The sequence below is a fragment of the Drosophila tropicalis genome, unplaced genomic scaffold, assembly GCF_018151085.1.
Source record: "Drosophila tropicalis isolate 14030-0801.00 unplaced genomic scaffold, ASM1815108v1 contig_878, whole genome shotgun sequence".
Taxonomy (NCBI): Eukaryota; Metazoa; Arthropoda; class Insecta; order Diptera; family Drosophilidae; genus Drosophila; species Drosophila tropicalis.
In genome coordinates, this window is record NW_027173374.1 from 14,443,113 (window position 1) to 14,461,103 (window position 17,991).

The window sequence follows — 17,991 nt, forward strand, 5'->3', positions numbered from 1 at the left end:
CCCTACCCAAAATTCGAATCCAACATCGAACAATTCTCAAACACGTTGTTGTTGTGTCACGTTCGAAAGGGATGGAACAAGACCACTGCCCACAGTGGAGCAAAAATATGCAATCCAATTCTAGAATCGAGTGGTCGGTTTAGAAGCTATAATTTGGAAAATTGGATGGAAAACTGCCAAAATTTTTTTTACATAGACTTTTCTTTATTGTACGATGTTGCATTGGTATTCATATGATAAGTAGCTTTATGCGATATGACTTTATCAATCTGAAAGCTCTTGCATGGCAAGTATGCTCTGTTATTGCACCGATGTCATATTCTCAGCTCGTATCGTAACCATGGCCTCGTAGTCCCGCTTATCCAACTCATGCAGTGCCTTTTCCACCAGTGTGGCCAAATGAGGTGGCAGATCCTTCAAATCCTCCATACGCTCGCGGGCTACGGCACTGGATATTCGTGGCGTGGTATTGCAGTGGGTAGCAAAACCACAGTTGCCCGAATCTGTTGTTGCCAAAGAAGATTTGTATGCAGCATTCTTGGCACTGTCCGTAATGTCAATGCCGTATACAGATGAGTCAGCGGATTCTAAAGACAAAGAAGACATGCCATCGTCAGACTGTGCTGGTCCAAAATTTCGGATTGGCTTGTTGTTCTCCAGTTCGTGTTCATCTGCATCGGGAGACAAAGTGTCACCCACTTCCTCTGGAGCTATGGACGGTATCGAGCTAATGTCCGCATCATCTACCATCGCGGCACAATAACCATTTAACAAAAGCTGCGATGGGGCATAGCCATATTCTTCTTCATACCCTTCCTCTCCTGCATCTTCTGCTCCAATATCGTCTGCATCGCCAGAAAGTAGCTGTTGCCAACGTTGCTCCAGTTCGGTCATTTTACCCGCCAGTATTCTAAGGTTCAATCAACAACAGGTGGCTTTTAAATTATATGAAGTCATTTTGGACGAAACTCACTTGTTTGTCTTCTTTTGGTGCGTTAGCGCTAGATTCTTGTCATTCAGATTATCGAGCAGAGCCAAACATAATGATTTCAGATCATGTATAGTTTCAGTTTTCTTTGGCAAATCGATTCCACTCTCAAGTATACTTTTGACTGCAATTATTCAAGATTGTTTGTGTTTTAAATCACATGTACTTTATCTTCATACCTTGCCTAGGACTCAGTATGGTATCATCGTTGCTGCTGCCTCCACCCAGCTTAACGATTCCCTTTTTACGTTTCGCCTCCAGCATTGTCTGCAAAGAAAGCTCTAGATATAGTGGATTCACATGATTTAATGAAGAATTACTACCTTGTATTTATTAATAGACTGCTTTGAGAGCTCCAGCTCGCTCTCTTGGATCTTAACTCGCTCATGCAGGTACTTATTTTCCAACAAAACGCCATCAATGTCAAGCAGCTGTATAGGGAAATCAAAGCATATCATGAACAGTGGATTTTCTTTTGATTCTTTGTCAAACCTTAGGATGCATTTTCTTTGCCCTAAGCGCCACAAATAGTTCGTGGTTAAGGCGATGAGCCTTGCATTTGTAGGCATCCCTTTCCGTAATCAATTCTTCCTTCTCATCAATGATGGCTTTGAAATCAAACGCCAATTGGGCATTCTTCTTTTTAAGATTCTCCAGATGACAGATGAAGTTCGCTCGCTCCCGCTTCCATTGCAGCTCTTCTTTGTTGTGAGCAGCCGTCTCGTTAGCCATGGCTTCCACTCGTGTCTTATTGCTCGCCTCGGTTTCCCGTAGGAGTTTAATGTCACCCTGCAACTCGTAAAGTTTTTGCTTCAGGGCTTCCACTTCCGTATTGAGTTTAAGATTATGCTCCCGCGTCTCCCGGAGTAGCGCAGCTAGGCTGGAGTTTTCGCTTAGTGCTCCACATCCATGGCTCTCGTTACCCAGGAGATCGCTATTCCGTTTTAGGGCTGAATACCGCAGCTGCAGGGTCTCGGCCATAAGTTTATATTGATCTCGCTCCACACGAAACTGTTCTAGATCCTGTCGCAAGATGCGCAGGGCTTCTATTTTGCTTTGCAATTTGCGATGCACAGCCGATGTCTGAAATTGACACGTTTATTTGCATTTACCATAGTATTATGTACATATGTATTTGGTTTACCTCAACATTGTACGTGTCCATATGGTCTCCAAAGATGAGCTCAAATTGACTGCCACCAGTCGCTTCGTCCATGTCCTGGCCGTAATTCTCCATGAATTATTCAAATATAAATGTGTAATCGTTGACATTGACAAATTGAAATGGAGATATTAGCTTTGTCTGAGAATTTTATTACAATGCTTTTTGGTTTCAGTACACACTCATATAAAGGAAATGGGAATCAATTTTTACTTGCGCAAGCGCTCTGTGCTCCTCTGAGTATGCTGCATATGTTCATCTGAGCCATGGCCCGAACTTTATCGATTAATTGTAGACGATTTTTATATTTCTGATTTTGATATCCTAGACCTTTAGATAGAGTTTTTAGTCATGAGTTAAGATTTATTAAACGCTATCAGTGGTTAAATTGAATTTTACAATTTAAATGTCCTTATTTACGTGCCTTAATTCTAAGCGGGACTAGTCCTCATCGACTGCTCATGGCTGTGGCAATGGTAACCATTTTGCGTACAACGTTTTGACACGTCCCGTAATACGGATCTATATCCTGCTTGCCCATGGTGACATCACATTCCATACGTGTGGTTGTCGATACACTGTAATCCTCGCTAGCGGTTTCCATGGCCGAAGCATGAAATTCACGGCAACGGCTGACTGTGAGGATTTCTTCTAGATTAGTTACCTTAACACCAGCTCCAGGGATTACAATTAAGTCCCGATGATGCTTGGCTATTAACTGAGCCAAACATTCCGCTCCTTCTCCCGCTGTTGGACGAAAGCCGCTGCTAAGGAGCCGCTTAAAGCCCAATTCCTTAAGAAGTTCAACGTTCTCGTGCATACACTTTGGATCAGTCAGATCAAAGGCTCGGTGAAATGTCACTGGTAAACCCTCCGCCTTGCTTAATACCATTCGACATTTCTCTGCATCAATGGAGCGATCAGGGTTTAGGGCTCCAAAGACAAAGCCATCGGCCCCATTTTCTCGCAACATACTCATATCTGTGAGAACGGCGTGCAATTCCTCTTCACTGTACACGAAGTCTGTGCCCCGTCTTGGCCTAAGCATACAAAAAATTGGTAAATTAAAAGACAGCTCCTTGAGGGTCTTTAGAGTGCCAACTGTGGGAGTAAGTCCGCCTTCGGCCAAAGCTGAACATAGCTCTATCCGGGAGGCTCCTCCAGCCTCTGCTGCAAACGCGGATTTTATGGAATCCACACATACTTCTAGCTTAATGTCATGCCCAGACATTGTTCGTTCTCAACGAATTTTAATTTACAAGTGCGGCAATATATATTTCTAAATATTTATTTAAAAAACTGACGAATTGTTTACAATTTAAAATAGAGATGAAAACATTAGAGCTGCAAATTTATCGATGGGGACTATCGAAAGTATCGATGGTTATGGAGTATTCGGTTTCCCGACTAATATTTTTAACAGTGTTGGATAATTTGTCGATTTTATCGATAGGTGCCAACATATTTGTTGGCAACACTGCCCATTTTTGTTGTGAACGTAGTTTTTGTTAATTTTTTAATTTAATTTGGATAAACTGTGCGTGTGTGGTTAGAAAGGAAGTTAAAGGCAAGACGAGAGGGCGCATTTAAGTCAAGTGCAGCATGCACCAGTCTACATAAGACGACACCGACCATACCACTCACAGGCACGGGGAATACGTCGCGAATACGTATTATAATAGAATTTACATAGAAATGACCATGGGTGAGCAGCGTGAGCCAACTTCGTCTCTCGTACTCCCCGTTATTTTGCGGCCTATTTTCACACAGGTGGGTTATTTGTGGAGCGGGGGTCGCTGGTGCGCGGCCCTCGAACCCAATTGATAGGTTGCGTAAACGTAAATTGTTAACTATGTCTGCTTGCAGCTAGAGCGACGCGACGTTGGCGCTGCACAATCGCTGCGCTCGGCCATACTGAAATCGGAGCAAAACAATCCGGGCTTCTGCTATGACCTCGTTGCGACGATTGTGCGACGTGCCGATCTAAATGTCAACCTAAATGAGGCCGTCTTGCGTTTGCAGGGCAACATTACGGAAGCAGATCGTAAGTAGTTTCCCCCGATCCGTGCATACGTGTGCAGTAACTATTAATTTCTCCTTTTGTTTCAGTTAACGAATACCGTTTGACCCGCACTGAAGAGCCGTTCCAGGAGCTCAATCGCAAATCAGTGGCTCTTAAAGTGATCCTCAGTCGCATACCCGACGAGATCAACGATCGCAAAACCTTCCTCGAGACTATAAAGTGAGTGCGGAGAAATGATTGGTGTGCGTCATATTCCTAATTATCGTTCTTTCTTTGCAGGGAAATTGCCAGCGCCATAAAGAAACTGCTCGATGTGGTCAACGAGATTGGTTCGTTCATACCGGGCGTCACTGGCAAACAGGCTGTGGAGCAGCGCAAAAAGGAGTTTGTCAAATATTCCAAGAAATTCAGCACAACGCTGAAGGAATACTTTAAAGAAGGACAGTAAGTCGCCATATACAATAATTCTGTTTTAGTCTGTGTGTATTTGTTTCGTTTTTGTTTTTTATTTTGAGGCGCCAAACAAAATATCTCGCTGATGGTCGGTTTCTTTAATCGCCTCATATCTCGTTTCTTATCGGTTCGCAAGCATGATGTCATTTCATTGGCATTTTAGCTTTTTGTTTGGTTTATCAGTTAACAAATTCTTGCAGGGTTGTGGGTGGCGATGGGTCGATGGCTAAAGCACACAATTTAAATTGTAAATCGAATCTCTAATTGGCCCATTCATTTCAAGACGGCCTTGATAATGGCCGGCGGCTGTTTATTTATGGCAGATAATCGATTATAAGGCAATTTGGCTTAATAATTGATTTGATTCGTTTTGGCAGTGGGGTGGTGGTGGGATGAAGTGGTGATTGATTAAATTTGACCAAATTGGTCTTATTTGGCCAAGTCCAAAGGTCAAAGCTAATCTGTTTATTTATTTATGCATTTCTTTTATTTGCAGACCGAATGCAGTATTCATAAGTGCACTTTTTCTAATACGGCAAACGAATCAAATAATGCTGACAGTTAAGAGTAAATGCGAGTAGAAAATTAAATGTTTTAATTATTATGGCAAAACTTAGTGGCATTTTAATTTTATGTTTAAAAATAAATAAAACAAAAACAACACAAACACCAACTGAGAATAAAAGTAAGGGATTAAGCACTTACATAAAGATCACTAAATAGACCCTTCCCCTCCTGTTGTAATTAAATAAATAGGCCTAATCTATATACAGACACATATATAACTCTATAAAGGATAATCGCAACTGAATTCTACTTGAACTAAAAAGAGAACGCATAAATTCAACAGTTTTGTAATTATGGATTGAGAAAATTTTTATTAAAATGACTTTCGTTTGCAATTTTATTGTAAATAATTCATTCGTTTTCTGTTAACTACCACAACATTAGACTTTGTTTATCTATGGATAAATTTAAAATTAGTAAACAAAAAAAACGACACAGGAAATGTATGTACTATGAGAGAAAAAACCACTTGAATTTTTAACTGTTTTTAATTGTTAGAGTTTGAAATTTAAATAAATGAATGAAAACTAAAAATTAATAAACTATACTTAATTAATTAATTAATGTATATGTTCGATTAGATATGAATGCGAAAGACAACAAGATAAAGAAACAAATTAATTTATTTTTAAAAAGAAAATGTTATATGAAATAATAAAGAAAAGAAAGAAAAACTCATAATGTAGAAATAGAACAGAATAAAGATAAACGACATAAAAAACGATGACGAATAAATGTATTTAATTTATATTCAAATTTTGCATTTTAAATTAATGTTTTACACAACGAAATCCATTCATGATTTTCAATTATTCTTGATTAACGAGCGGCCTTTTTGAAAACTGACCCAGTGTTGGGAAGGAGACCGAGCGAAAGAGAAAGTGATTGGCTGGGAGGGAGGAAATAAAGAGAAATCGTGTGAAACGGAGTTAGCAGCGAATGTTAATAGCCTCACAGAGCATTAACATTCTTATCAACCCCAAGGCGGGAGAGAATTACCCGTTAGAAAAATCGATTCCTTTTTGCCACTCTACTCTGGGGCCAGGCCAGGCCAGCAGTTGGGCCAAGCAGCGCGACCGAGATGACCCACTTTTCGGTTTTCGCATTAAAACCCAACTGCTATACCCAAAAAAACATAAGAAAAAAGAATTAATAATTGGAATTTTTTCTATACTAGTCAATAAAATTGTTTAAAATCAGTAATATGTAAAACTCGTAGTCCTAGTATAAGTTCTATGTGCATTTATGTGAAAATTTCCCAGCGCGCTAACGTGAAACAGGCAACAAAAAAAGAAAAGAAAAAAGGCCACCCGAAAAAAGCAGCAGCAGCAGCCCCAGAAATAAAAGGTTAATACCAAAAAAAAAAATAGAAAAAATACATCAAATCGAGAATTGAAAGTGTTGGTTATTTTTATATTTCTAAAACGAAATCATTAGCAAATAATAATCAAGTAAAAAGTTGCTTCTAAAGACAAATTTTTGTTAAGGAAAAAAATGCTAAGCGAAAAATTTTGCTCTATACCCCAATAGGGGGCGTTTTTGCCCCCCAGCCCTTCACAACAGCAGACGGTGCTGTTGAGAAAAAGAAATTTTCACGAAAAACCTCGTGAGTGCGATAAAAGAATTTATTAAAAACCAAAAATGAAAAAAAGTGTCGCGTGTGTAACTATAATGTGGCAAAAGAAAAAAAAACAGCTCTGTTAACAGACTAAAAGTAAAAGTGTAAGAGAGGGGGAACAAAAAACACTGCACACATACACGCACACACCCACATATGTACACGATACACATACCACATACCTACATATATTTAAATGCAAAAATGTGAGTAAGGAAACATTGAATGAAAATGAAATTACAGACAAATCGAAAGGTATATAAATAGGAGAAAAAAAACAGCAATCCAAAAGTGGTAATAAGCCAAATCAAATGCTTTTTGTGGCCAAAACGGCGCGAAGACACACACACACACTGAGACATACAAACAAACTCCCAAGGGGGGAAGGTAAATGTAAATGGTCACTGAAAATGGAGCAAAGAACATGAACATTAATGCATAAGTAAGTATGTATGTATGGGTGTGTGGGTGTATGAGTGGCTTTCATATTCATAAGCAGCAGCAGCAGCAAAAAAAAAAAAAATAAATGAAAATTGCCATTTTTTTTTAACGCTTGGCGCAGCATGCGCAGCAGCAACAGCAGTCAAGTTATTTGCTGCTGAGTGCGTACTATACCCTCACACACACACACACACGCACGCACACCACTAAACAACGTGGAACTGAAAGTGGGGGGGGCAGGTGTTTGACTATGTGTGCGTGCGCTTGTTTGCCTGCGGCTATGTGTGTAGGTGTAAACATTCTATACTACAACAGTAGCAAAAACAACAACAACAATAACAGTAGCAGCAGCGGCGGCTTACAATGATGTTAGCCTTTATAGTATGTTGTAGGATTTTCTGTGTGTGTGTGTGCGTCGGTGTAATACGGTTAGCAATTCTTATACCATTGCGGCTAACTTACGCACTTAACGCAAAGTTGCAACGATCAAATATCCCGATTTATCAACCTAAATTTATGCACATCTCGAAAATGGGAAACAATGTAATTCAACCAATTTTGTAATAAGACAGTGGCTATTTTTAGACTAGCTTCATTTCAGTAAAATGGTCTTTTGAATTTCAAAATTCGACACTCGAAAACTTAACACTTGAAGATGCATAAATGTATTCGATTTTACGGAATCAATGTAAAGCACAAAATTACATATGTATATTGTAAAATCTATTTTGGCAACATGGACAATTTTTCAACGCACAAATTTTAAAATAATTTTTAAAAATCCATTGCCCCTGGCATACCTTATGGTTCGAAATTCGCCTTTTTCACTAAATTTCACTCCCATATTACTCAGAAAAAGAATTCAACTTATTATCAAGAATATTTCGTTGCATACTTTTTTGGGGCAAACGCAGTAAATCTGTTCTTAACATTTTTTCTGTTTTAAGGAAATTTGATCTAGATTTGACAAAGGTTTGTAGAGGATTGTCGATTTCATTTATAATTCATAGGGAACTAAGTAATAATCAACGCCTTCGAAAGTGAACTATTTTATTCCTGTCATGACATTTTGTCGCCAAGGATTAATCGTTGACTCGTGCCAATTTTGACATATGGCAATCATTCAATAATTTATGTGTCATGGTGCCGCTTGGTAGCAGCAAAGAAGGATGAGTGGCCGCGAATGATTTACAGGCGTTTGCTTCCTTTCCGACCAAGTCGATACATAGAGCGAGCCAAACCAAAAAGAAAGCCATGATTATATATATGTGTTTGCCACATAGAGGTTTCCTGTGTGTTTGTGTGTGTGTGTGTCTGCAGTGTGTTATAAATATGCTAGATAGTTTTTGCCTTCTTGTTCCTTTTACGTTTTACGTTCTCTCCTCTTTGGTGTCAGCCTCTATTTTTTATTTTATTTTATTATTTCGCTTGCCCCTCTTTGATTGAGGTCAAATTTCTAGCGGGTATAATGAACTTTTCTAAACATTTTTAAAAGTAATTGCTTAACTTTAAAAAGTTGTTGCAGCACTTCCATCAAGTGGGACCAAAAGCATAAGAGTCGCTAAATACATATAATTGGCGCCATTGAGTTCTCACGGCACTAATTGCTGCACTTAGAAGCATTTTAATTGTAATGCTCTTAAGATGTGTATGTAAGCTTTCAATTAATTAACTGAAATGAAAACTTATTGCTCTTTTGATACTTATTCAACGGCTGCAAGCGTAAGCAATTATTTAGTTTTTGATTTGGTTAAATATTGATGCATGAAAGCATTTTAGGTGAAGACTCTCAAAGCCCATTTAAAATGAATGCCCAGTATTTATTTGGATATCTACTAGATTTACTACCGGAGTTATTTCCGAGTTATTTCAATTATATAAGCGTGAAAAGTGTGAGATATTTATCGAATAATTGTATACAGAATTAAGATAACGCATCTACATCCAAAATGCATGGGAATTTTCCATTTAATTTACTTTGTTGCCCCCCAAAATTGGGTTAATAGAGTGTAAAGCAGCGCCAGGCCGCAACCTACATTTCGGCTAGCGTTTTGGGCTAAAGGGAAGAATCGGGGTGTTTGGCTTCAGAGGCTTTGGAGAGGCTGCCTGGTGCGACCATGGCTAATCCTATGCTTTAAGAACTCATTAAAATTTCAAGTTGCCTCACAGCAGACATTGATGTTTGCCTCTGGTTGTGGTTTGCTTGAGCCTTCGGCTAAATGTTTAATTGTTCCACCAGAAAATGCTTCAATTTGTTGATAGAGGTTGTCAAACAAGCCATGTCTATGACGTAGGCAGCTATCACACTGTATATCTTTCTGTATGTGTGTGTGTGTGTGTGTGTGTTAGTGTTTGTGTTTCTGTGTGCGTGTATGCGAGAGCAGAAAAATAAGTATAAATGGTGCCAAGCACCGCTTCAACCGCACCTCCTTCATTCCCAACCGCCCCAAAAAGTATGCAGCAAACTGTGAAGCGCCTAAAATAGACACACACAGACAGACACACGGGCACAGGGCACACAGAAGAACCACTGGAACAGCGACTAGGAACTTACATATAAATATGTATAAATCTATGTATGCTAGTATGGGTGCTTGTGTGTGTCTATGTAACTGGTGTTGGTGTTATATCAAAAGACAAACAAGGAAATGACAGTGGCCAGATAGCCATCTAAAGGCTGCTGTTGCCGCTGGGCAAGAACTATCATAAAAAAACACACACACACACATGCATACATACATACACTACCATAGATGATATTACATATATTAGAAAACGTGCACAGCAAACCATAGTACACATATCGACTTCAGGAGCCAAGATACTAACTTCACGTTCGCTCAAGGCCAATGAACGGTACATATAATCGGTCAGCCCTTTTGAGCCTAAAATTACTCGATTCAAACAATATTTGTGTGACTGTAAATTCAGTTTTATTGCATTAACTACATATATTCGTTTGCCTTTACGAAAGTATTTACATGGATATAGAACTCTCGGGTTCGCATAAATCTTTGAACGTTGTTCTCAATTCAATCCCAAATCCCTTTTAGCCACTGTTCGCTATTAACAGAGAATGTTAACAATTTTACACTCACTGGGCATGCGTCAGTGTTAGGGAAATTTTCTCCACTCTCAACCAATCTCTTACTGGTAACACATAACATTTTTGAAAAATTTTCGTTGTTGAAATATTTTTGGGGGAATTCATCTCGTCATTAGAGTGACACGATAGTAATTGTGAAATTCTAAAGTCTGAAAATGTTTCGAAATGCCCATTTTAAATTTCAAATACTTTTTTTTTAGTATTTGCTGAAATTTAATTAATCAGTTTTCTAAATAGGAGCGGTATTTAAATATGCAGCATTAATCACATACATACAAATATATAAGCACATTCACACAGACATACACAGAGATACTGCATAACAGCAACTAGTGGCCGTGTGGAGACTTTGCTGCGCTGTTGTTGCGCTTCGATTCATGTTGCCATTGGCATTCCAACTAGGTTGTAGGTGAAATGCAGACGCATACTCACGCATATAAACATACACAAGTGTAGGCAACGACGGGTTTCAAACTAGCATAAATTTCAAAAATTAAGTGAGTATACACATGCATGCATATGTATATGTTGAAATAATTGGGATGTAGTGTATACTATCAACAAGTGAAATAGTTTATAGCAATCCATTCAAGTGAATGCATGTAGATTGTTGGGTTATTACTGGGGACTTATTCTTCATTAGTGGCAAGTGGAAAAAGCTTTGGCTACTAAAACACAAAACCGCAATATCCAGTGGACAGACAGAAAGTGGAGCCTTTGATATGGTTGCAATGGATGGTTGGACGATGGATATAAAGTAAATGCCAAAGAAAACTGCCCACCCGCTTTTTGCTTTTGGATGCTGTCATAAACGCCCACATGGGGCGGGGCTTTGGGGCAGAGCAGAAGCCGAAGCAGAGGATAAACGTTTCGTATGGCTTTTAAATGTCAGGCAGCCCAGCAGCAAATGTTCCACATCATCAGCATCGACATTGACAGCTCTCAACAAGCAAGTTTTCCGTTAACAGAGGGAGTGAGTGCATCTCTAGGCGCTTGTGTGTGTGAGCGTAGGTGTGTAGTGGGTGTGTGGGTGGTTGGTGAACGTTTTTTGAGGTATTAATAACAATTTATGGTTGCGTCGCAACTTCTGCACTTAGCCATCGTGTAAAACGTTTTAAATTCAATTTATTCGATTTTAAATTATTGGATTAAAATTTCATTTGGCCTCACTCTTAACATCTACACTTAAATTCGTTTATTTATTGTTAGTTTGAAATTGAGAATTTAGGATTTTTTCTGCTTAATCATTTGATTTATTGTCAGTTGCAGCGTCTTGTTGTCTCGTCTAGACTCAGTGGCGCGCGTCTTTGCCTCACACATGATTGCATAAATGGTTAAGGGAGGCGTATGAGTAATATTTCGAATCGTCTGCTCTCGCATTCATTCACTTCAATCATAGCATACTTTTTGGGGTAAGCGGTAGTGGGAAACAACTTGCATTTTCCAAGGAATTTACCTTTGCTATTTTACAACAAACGACTAGAATTCTCTAACATACGTAAGGACATAAAATAAATGTCAAAGATATGTTCCAACTCACTTTAACTTCATCTTTTTCATCGTAAACAAATAATGAAAACTAAACGATCTAAAGCATTTGTATTGCAATTACTCTCCAGTGATTAAGCGCATAGTTCAAAGTTCACGAACTTGAGCAACTTGAGCTCTGCGTGCCACAAATTGCTATTCTAGCCAAACAGCTGACCTATTTTCACATACATCAATAATTTAAACACCCAAAGCGAGCATAAATAAAAATAAAACAAAGCAGAAAATCCACAAGACGTTGGGCATAAACCGGCCAAGACGATTTATTGATTGAAGTGACCGCGGGATATCGTCTTAGTAGGTCTTAGAAAATATAGACCTATTAAGATTGAAAGAGTTTTGTCACTTTGTTTGATTACTTATAGTCGTAAGTGAGAGGCAGCCACAGCATGCCGTACGAGTCGATGCATCATCATCAGTCGGCGGCCGCTGCCGTGGCCGCTGCCAGTGCCCCAAATAGCATGTTGGACGCCCTTAGTATGCAGTTGCGGGATGCTGAGATGCGGCGCACCGAAATCGAGAGGGCGCATCAGGTAAGTGACCGCCCCTCCCCCCAACCCCTGAGAACGCTAATAGTTCGAATATTTTTTGTAGGAAACCTTGGCACAAATACGCAATCTAAGCAGTAGCGCACGTCCCGATGCCGAGGCGGTGGAGAACCTGCAGTCGAGAGCCCGGGAACTAGAAAAGAAGGTGAGTCTCTTCAAGTGTATGGAGTTGGAAGTTAATCTAATCTGTATTTCTCCCAGGTTGCGCTGGAAAATGTTCGCTGCGAGGAGCTACAAATCGAACTGACTTCTACTCTCAAAGCCAAGGCTGCACGTTCCCAAGCTGGCAACATGAATATGAACATGAATATGAACATGGCCTTGAGCAGTGGAGCGTCATCTGCCGGCGCAACCATACCAACCTCGGCCAGCAGTTCCACCGTCACATGGGCACCGACAATCAGTCACCAGGACCAAGGCTCGGAGATTGATATCATCATGGCAAAGATTGAGCAGGTAAAAACAAACAAGCAGTAAAAAAGAGAAATCTGCAGTCAAAAATTAATGCTCATTTCGTAAGTTTAATAAAGCGGAAGTGAATTTCAAACATTAACTTCGGTAACAACATCCAGCTCGTCATCCTTGTCCACCGCTTCCACCTTGACATCGGCCAGAGCTTGCTCAATAAAGCGATTGACTTCAATCTGGCTAATAACCGAGCTCTCTGTTGAGGCCGATTCACAGCCTGATGATAGACAAGTGATAAAACTCTCCAAACTGCTACAACTATTCGACTCAGAGGTAGAGTCAAGATCGTTCTCGTTGAATTGTGTGCCGCTCTCAGTGGATGGCTTTGAGCCCTGGACAAACTGCTTCATGGCATTACTAATTTGCAATTGGTAACGCATCTGCTCGTTCTCAGCCACAAGTTGGCGCATAATCTCCTGATTTTCCACACTGTCATGCTCCACCAGAACGGCACACGATAGCATCAGATTGGCCATTTCCTGGATGCGAGCATCCTGGGCCTGGACAATTTTGCTCAGATCGGAAATATACTTTTCCCGCAGATTGAAACTCTCATTTAGCACTTCGCTCTCGCAGTGCTCCTTGTACTTGGCCATTATCCGTTCCACTCCCAATTGATATTCATCTACGGTGCGCTTAAGCTGCACATTCACGCGCAGCAATTGCAATTGCTCATCATCCTGTACACGATCGACCAGATATTTAACCAAATGATCCTCTCGAAATTTGCTCGAATTCTGGATTTCAGCATCGACAATCCATCCCTCCTCGATACAATTTGCTGCTAGGGCATTTAGATCGTTTAGACTATTGGACAGATAACTGGCAAGATCCATAAGTCTCTTGACCACTCCAACGTTTTGTTTGGAACTTTTCATGTTTGTAGCTGAATTTGTATGAATTTTGGTTTGGAGAATTTTATTCTGGTCTCGACAGGTTACAGAGCAGAAATCATATCTTACGATATATAACCCATAGCCTACTTGACTAACATATTTGATTTGCTTTTAGGATAATCGTGTGCTGGCCGAACTGGAACAGCCGCGTACTTCGGCCAGTGTTAGCATGTCCGCCTTGCCACCCAGTTCCATGATGAACACGGGAAATAGCGAATTTAGAACCATATCAAAGAGTGGTAAGTTTAGCCAAAAGATGTCTATCTATCTGCACTTTAATCATGATAATTTCTTTGCTGCAGAACTCGAAGAAGAACTGAATCGGTATAAAAGAGCCGTACTAGGCGGTGCCTCAGGTGGCGGCGTTTCGGCTCTATCGTCTGGTTATTCCAGCTTGCCGCAATCGCTAGCTTCCACCATACCGAATGGGGCCAGCACTAGTCTCAGTGGCACCAGCGTTGGCTCGCAGAGCGTAGCCGCCGCTGCAGGAGCCGGCGGAGGCGTTGGTGCTGGCCATGGCCATGGCCATGGCGGTCACGTTCATGGCCATAGTGGCAGTGGTCTCACATCCATATCGGCCCTGGTGCCCAATGCAATCAGTGGCATATCGTCGAGTCTAAGCAGTCATGCCATACAATCACTGAATGCGGCTGCTGCCGCCTCCGCATACGGCCAGACATCCGTTGAGAAATTATTGAGCGGAACTAGTGGAATCACTGGCATTCCACCATTGCCGGTAAATATTCACACGATGAAGGCTATGCCAACGGCATTAAGTCAGGTAAACCAACTATTTTCAATTGCAATGAACTAACAACAAGAGCAACTGCAACTGCAACTGCAACTTAGCATATCAGCATATACATACATATATATCCGATTCGATTCGTTTGCGAACCCGAAACGATGCAATCAGTCTCGCTTGGCGTACGCAATGGCATCATATGCGGTTCACTTGGCTTTTGCTATATTTAATATACATACTTAATCTAGATTATATGTTGACAATTCGATTCAAATTGTACAGATAGCGATCATTTGCTTTAGCGTTTGTTCGTTTGTATTGATCACTGATCATCGCTGTTTCTGGCCCTGGAACTCTAGCTCTGGGATTCTCAGCAAAGATGCCTAGCTCCAGATGTAGCCAGTATTATTAGTCCTGCGAATTTGCTTTTTGTTGTAGTCTCATTATTGAAAATATGACATCACTCACACCCACAATTTCATACCCTCGCACACACGCACACACACACCCACATCCATACATTTGCTTATATACTTCTCTACATTCTTAAAGATATATCAAGTATACGTAGGTATATAAGTCCATCTAATTGCTGTTGTTTTCTTAATGTCTTCTTGTTTGCATGATTAAATGTTCCTATATATTGGATATGGTTTTTAAACTAAGTTGGTCTCATCTCATCTCTCTTAAGCATTCTTAAGGTGCTATCTGCTGAAGAGTCATTCTTCCTGATATGCATATGTAGTAGTCGAAATAGTAATATTTGAGTGCCAGACTTATTTCTTAGCCTTGACTTTGGCTCAGATCAAAGACCAATTTAGTTCTTAAGATCACGTTCATTTCCCTCGCAATTGTAAGTCATAAAAGCTTATCATAAACAGGCACACTAACATGTAAACATACATACATACAAGCATACATACATACATACATGTATATACATATATGTAAAAGTGTACGTTGTATGTACTTAACATTACATATTGAGCATTTGATCTTCATGCTTTTCGTTCAATTGTTCACAAATTGTTATGTTTTTATAAACAATAATTTTTATGTTCTTATATTAATGATGATGAATGATGAATGATGTCGTCTTCATACTATATTTTACTATACATATCGCATATCACTGCTTGGAAATGGCTTGAGTTCATAGCTGAGATCAAAATTCATGACCAGAATTCAGCTCATAACATGTTCGCAATTGAATGCCATGACGTATATATGTATATCGTCTAGATATATATACATATATATATATTTAAATAACATATCTCTGATGTATTGGAGGCATCGGCCAAATAAACGTGTTATTCTGTTTCTCTGTGATCTCTTTTTCCGTCTTATGTGCTCTTTCTTGTCTCTTCCTGTTCTCTCTCTCTCTCTTTCTCTCCCCCCATTTCTTCTTTGTACTAAATAATGCGTGTGTGTGTGTATAAACTGTTTTCTATATCCTTTAACTAACTTAACTCTTTGACTCTCTAATGACTATAACTGGCGAATTGGTTCGCAATTGGTCAACTACAAAAATCAAATATTTAATATCAATATTAATGTATATGTATGTCTGTATTTGTAACCTGTATCTGTGTGTGTGTATCTACAACGACAACAACTACAACAACACCAACAACCACAACAACAACAATGATTTGTAAATTTGTATAAAAAAACAAAAACTTACAAACACACACACACACACACACATCCACACACATACAAATGAAATTCCAAATTGAAATGCACCTAAAATTGAATATACAATTTAAACATGAAGCGCGGAACAATACAACTGTACAATTTACAGAGCACAACCATGCCCCTCCTGTCACTGAACTCGCATAATTTGCCGCCAGCCGGCTCATCCAGCTACTCGGCTCTGGGACTGAGCGGCACTGGCACCGCTGGCACATCCCTGGCCCATCCCGGGCTGGGTAACATCAATATGCTGGATACCAGCGCATTACTAGGTGCAACAGGTCTCGGATTGGGTGCCGGTCCTGGCGGTGGCGGTGGTGGCATCACTGGAGCTACCTCGTTGTATGGCCTCAGCGGCGGCGCAGCGGGAGCTTTGGGCAGTTCCTATGGTCCACCATTTCTAGATGTCGCCTCGAGTGCATCGTATCCATTTACATCGGCTGCCTTGCGTCAGGCAACCAAAATGAAAATGCTGGATGAGATTGATATTCCTTTGACCCGTTATGGTAATCGCAGTTCTCCCTGCTCCCCAATACCGCCAAGCAGTTGGGGCCTTGACGAGTTCACCGACGGCTTAAGCGTTTCCATGATGCACAATCGCAGTGGCCTGGCACTCGGTGCCTTGGACTTGGATGGTGAGAAAAGACATCGACACATCGACTTAAAAATGAAATTCCCCTTCTTCTAGCTCGCAATCATACACTAAATGGAGCCAGTGAACCTCAGGTGGATATGCTGGACATACCGGGAAAAGGAAGATGCTGCGTGTTCATTGCCCGCTTCCCCTATGATCCGCCAGAGTAAATTCTCCTAATATATGTCGAAAGAAAATCTCTACTTAATATTATAATTTTCAACAGGGAGGCTGAAGGTGAGTTGTCATTGTGTGCCGGTGATTACCTGCTGGTATGGACAAGTGGGGAACCTCAAGGTGGTTACCTGGATGCCGAGCTTCTGGATGGAAGACGCGGCCTTGTTCCCGCATCTTTTGTACAACGTTTAGTGGGTAAGTGTGGGAATAAATTCGAAGAATGCTCAGTGTGACTAATAACCTTTCGCATAGGCGACGATCTTCTGGAATTCCATCAGGCGGTGCTATCGACACTGCGCGATGCCGAGGATGGCTCGATGCAGTGCGATACAACGTCATTGCCCTCCTTGCCGCCGCACAACCCATTGCTCACACACACCCACGAGGATTTGGCACGTTTGAGTGAGACGCACACCGATCTGGAGCACGATCAGGACGATATCAGTGACAATGGTAACTATTCTCGTCCCCTTTCCACTCCTCTCTTCACCACTTACAATCTCTAGCAGTTTTTGCATGATGTTTAAACATTTTTTTTTTTGGTTTTTGGTGACACTGCAATGCATGGCCCGAATGTGAGCATACCACTCTCTCTCTCTATCTCTGTCATAAGTAGAACCCGCCAGAACACAAATCCTTATCCTTTTAGTCAATAAATATTAAATCAATTGTCTCATCGTTAAAACAGTTCCAGCTCCCAAGCACTTGACCCTGGAACGACAGCTGAACAAGAGCGTGCTCATTGGCTGGTCACCGCCGGAGCCTGTGGGCTATAATCTAATTGAGAGCTATCACGTCTATGTGGACGGCGTGCTCAAGGTTACGGTGAAGGCCAACGAACGCACACGAGCTCTTATCGAGGGCGTCGACTCCACGCGGGTAGGTTCCTTTGTCCTTTATTCCGTCCTTTATGTAT

General features: G+C 40.6%; 5 protein-coding genes across 5 annotated transcripts in view; 2 read left to right on the plus strand and 3 right to left on the minus strand.

Annotated features, from left to right (window-relative positions):
• Positions 1-182: 182 nt before the first annotated feature.
• LOC137585053 (coiled-coil domain-containing protein 149) lies at positions 183-2,360 on the minus strand. Its single transcript, XM_068300701.1, has 6 exons — positions 2,133-2,360; positions 1,481-2,071; positions 1,312-1,419; positions 1,168-1,255; positions 974-1,112; positions 183-910 (listed from the first exon to the last, which is right to left on the minus strand). The coding sequence occupies exons 1-6, from the start codon at positions 2,223-2,225 to the stop codon at positions 301-303; spliced, it is 1,629 nt and encodes a 542-aa protein (XP_068156802.1). The 5' UTR covers positions 2,226-2,360; the 3' UTR covers positions 183-300.
• Positions 2,361-2,378: 18 nt separating this feature from the next.
• Positions 2,379-3,526, minus strand: LOC137585055 (copper homeostasis protein cutC homolog). The gene is made up of 2 exons (XM_068300702.1): positions 2,575-3,526; positions 2,379-2,480 (listed from the first exon to the last, which is right to left on the minus strand). Exon 1 carries the CDS (start codon positions 3,379-3,381, stop codon positions 2,599-2,601), a length of 783 nt encoding a protein of 260 aa, XP_068156803.1. The 5' UTR covers positions 3,382-3,526; the 3' UTR covers positions 2,379-2,480; positions 2,575-2,598.
• Positions 3,527-3,608: 82 nt separating this feature from the next.
• Positions 3,609-5,293, plus strand: Ccm3 (programmed cell death protein 10 Ccm3). The gene is made up of 5 exons (XM_068300703.1): positions 3,609-3,920; positions 4,017-4,194; positions 4,260-4,392; positions 4,453-4,617; positions 5,123-5,293. Exons 1-5 carry the CDS (start codon positions 3,846-3,848, stop codon positions 5,205-5,207), a joined length of 636 nt encoding a protein of 211 aa, XP_068156804.1. The 5' UTR covers positions 3,609-3,845; the 3' UTR covers positions 5,208-5,293.
• Positions 5,294-6,251: 958 nt separating this feature from the next.
• Positions 6,252-17,991, plus strand: part of Rbp (RIM-binding protein) — a 28,296-nt gene continuing 16,556 nt past the window's right edge. Inside the window, 11 exon segments of the mRNA XM_068299637.1 lie at positions 6,252-6,540; positions 12,272-12,439; positions 12,501-12,599; positions 12,656-12,910; positions 13,934-14,057; positions 14,121-14,554; positions 16,374-16,899; positions 16,953-17,064; positions 17,125-17,270; positions 17,328-17,528; positions 17,764-17,954. Of these exon segments, the coding sequence (XP_068155738.1) occupies positions 12,296-12,439; positions 12,501-12,599; positions 12,656-12,910; positions 13,934-14,057; positions 14,121-14,554; positions 16,374-16,899; positions 16,953-17,064; positions 17,125-17,270; positions 17,328-17,528; positions 17,764-17,954 (2,232 nt within the window). The 5' untranslated portion in view covers positions 6,252-6,540; positions 12,272-12,295.
• Positions 12,944-13,855, minus strand: h-cup (heineken-cup). Its single transcript, XM_068300952.1, has one exon. The coding sequence runs from the start codon at positions 13,798-13,800 to the stop codon at positions 12,997-12,999; it is 804 nt and encodes a 267-aa protein (XP_068157053.1). The 5' UTR covers positions 13,801-13,855; the 3' UTR covers positions 12,944-12,996.

What these genes read in the sequence shown, in the direction of transcription:
- LOC137585053 (XM_068300701.1), bottom strand. Translation starts at nt 2,225, where the DNA reads ATGGAGAATTACGGCCAGGACATGGACGAAGCGACTGGTGGCAGTCAA. An exon ending in CAAAGAAAATGCATCCTAAG is followed by an intron (nt 1,420 to 1,480) that starts GTTTGACAAAGA and finishes TTCCCTATACAG; the next exon opens with CTGCTTGACATTGATGGCGT. An exon ending in AGTCTATTAATAAATACAAG is followed by an intron (nt 1,256 to 1,311) that starts GTAGTAATTCTT and finishes CTTTCTTTGCAG; the next exon opens with ACAATGCTGGAGGCGAAACG.
- h-cup (XM_068300952.1), bottom strand. Translation starts at nt 13,800, where the DNA reads ATGAAAAGTTCCAAACAAAACGTTGGAGTGGTCAAGAGACTTATGGAT.
- Ccm3 (XM_068300703.1), top strand. Translation starts at nt 3,846, where the DNA reads ATGACCATGGGTGAGCAGCGTGAGCCAACTTCGTCTCTCGTACTCCCC. An exon ending in TGCGGCCTATTTTCACACAG is followed by an intron (nt 3,921 to 4,016) that starts GTGGGTTATTTG and finishes GTCTGCTTGCAG; the next exon opens with CTAGAGCGACGCGACGTTGG. An exon ending in ACCTTCCTCGAGACTATAAA is followed by an intron (nt 4,393 to 4,452) that starts GTGAGTGCGGAG and finishes CTTTCTTTGCAG; the next exon opens with GGAAATTGCCAGCGCCATAA.
- LOC137585055 (XM_068300702.1), bottom strand. Translation starts at nt 3,381, where the DNA reads ATGTCTGGGCATGACATTAAGCTAGAAGTATGTGTGGATTCCATAAAA.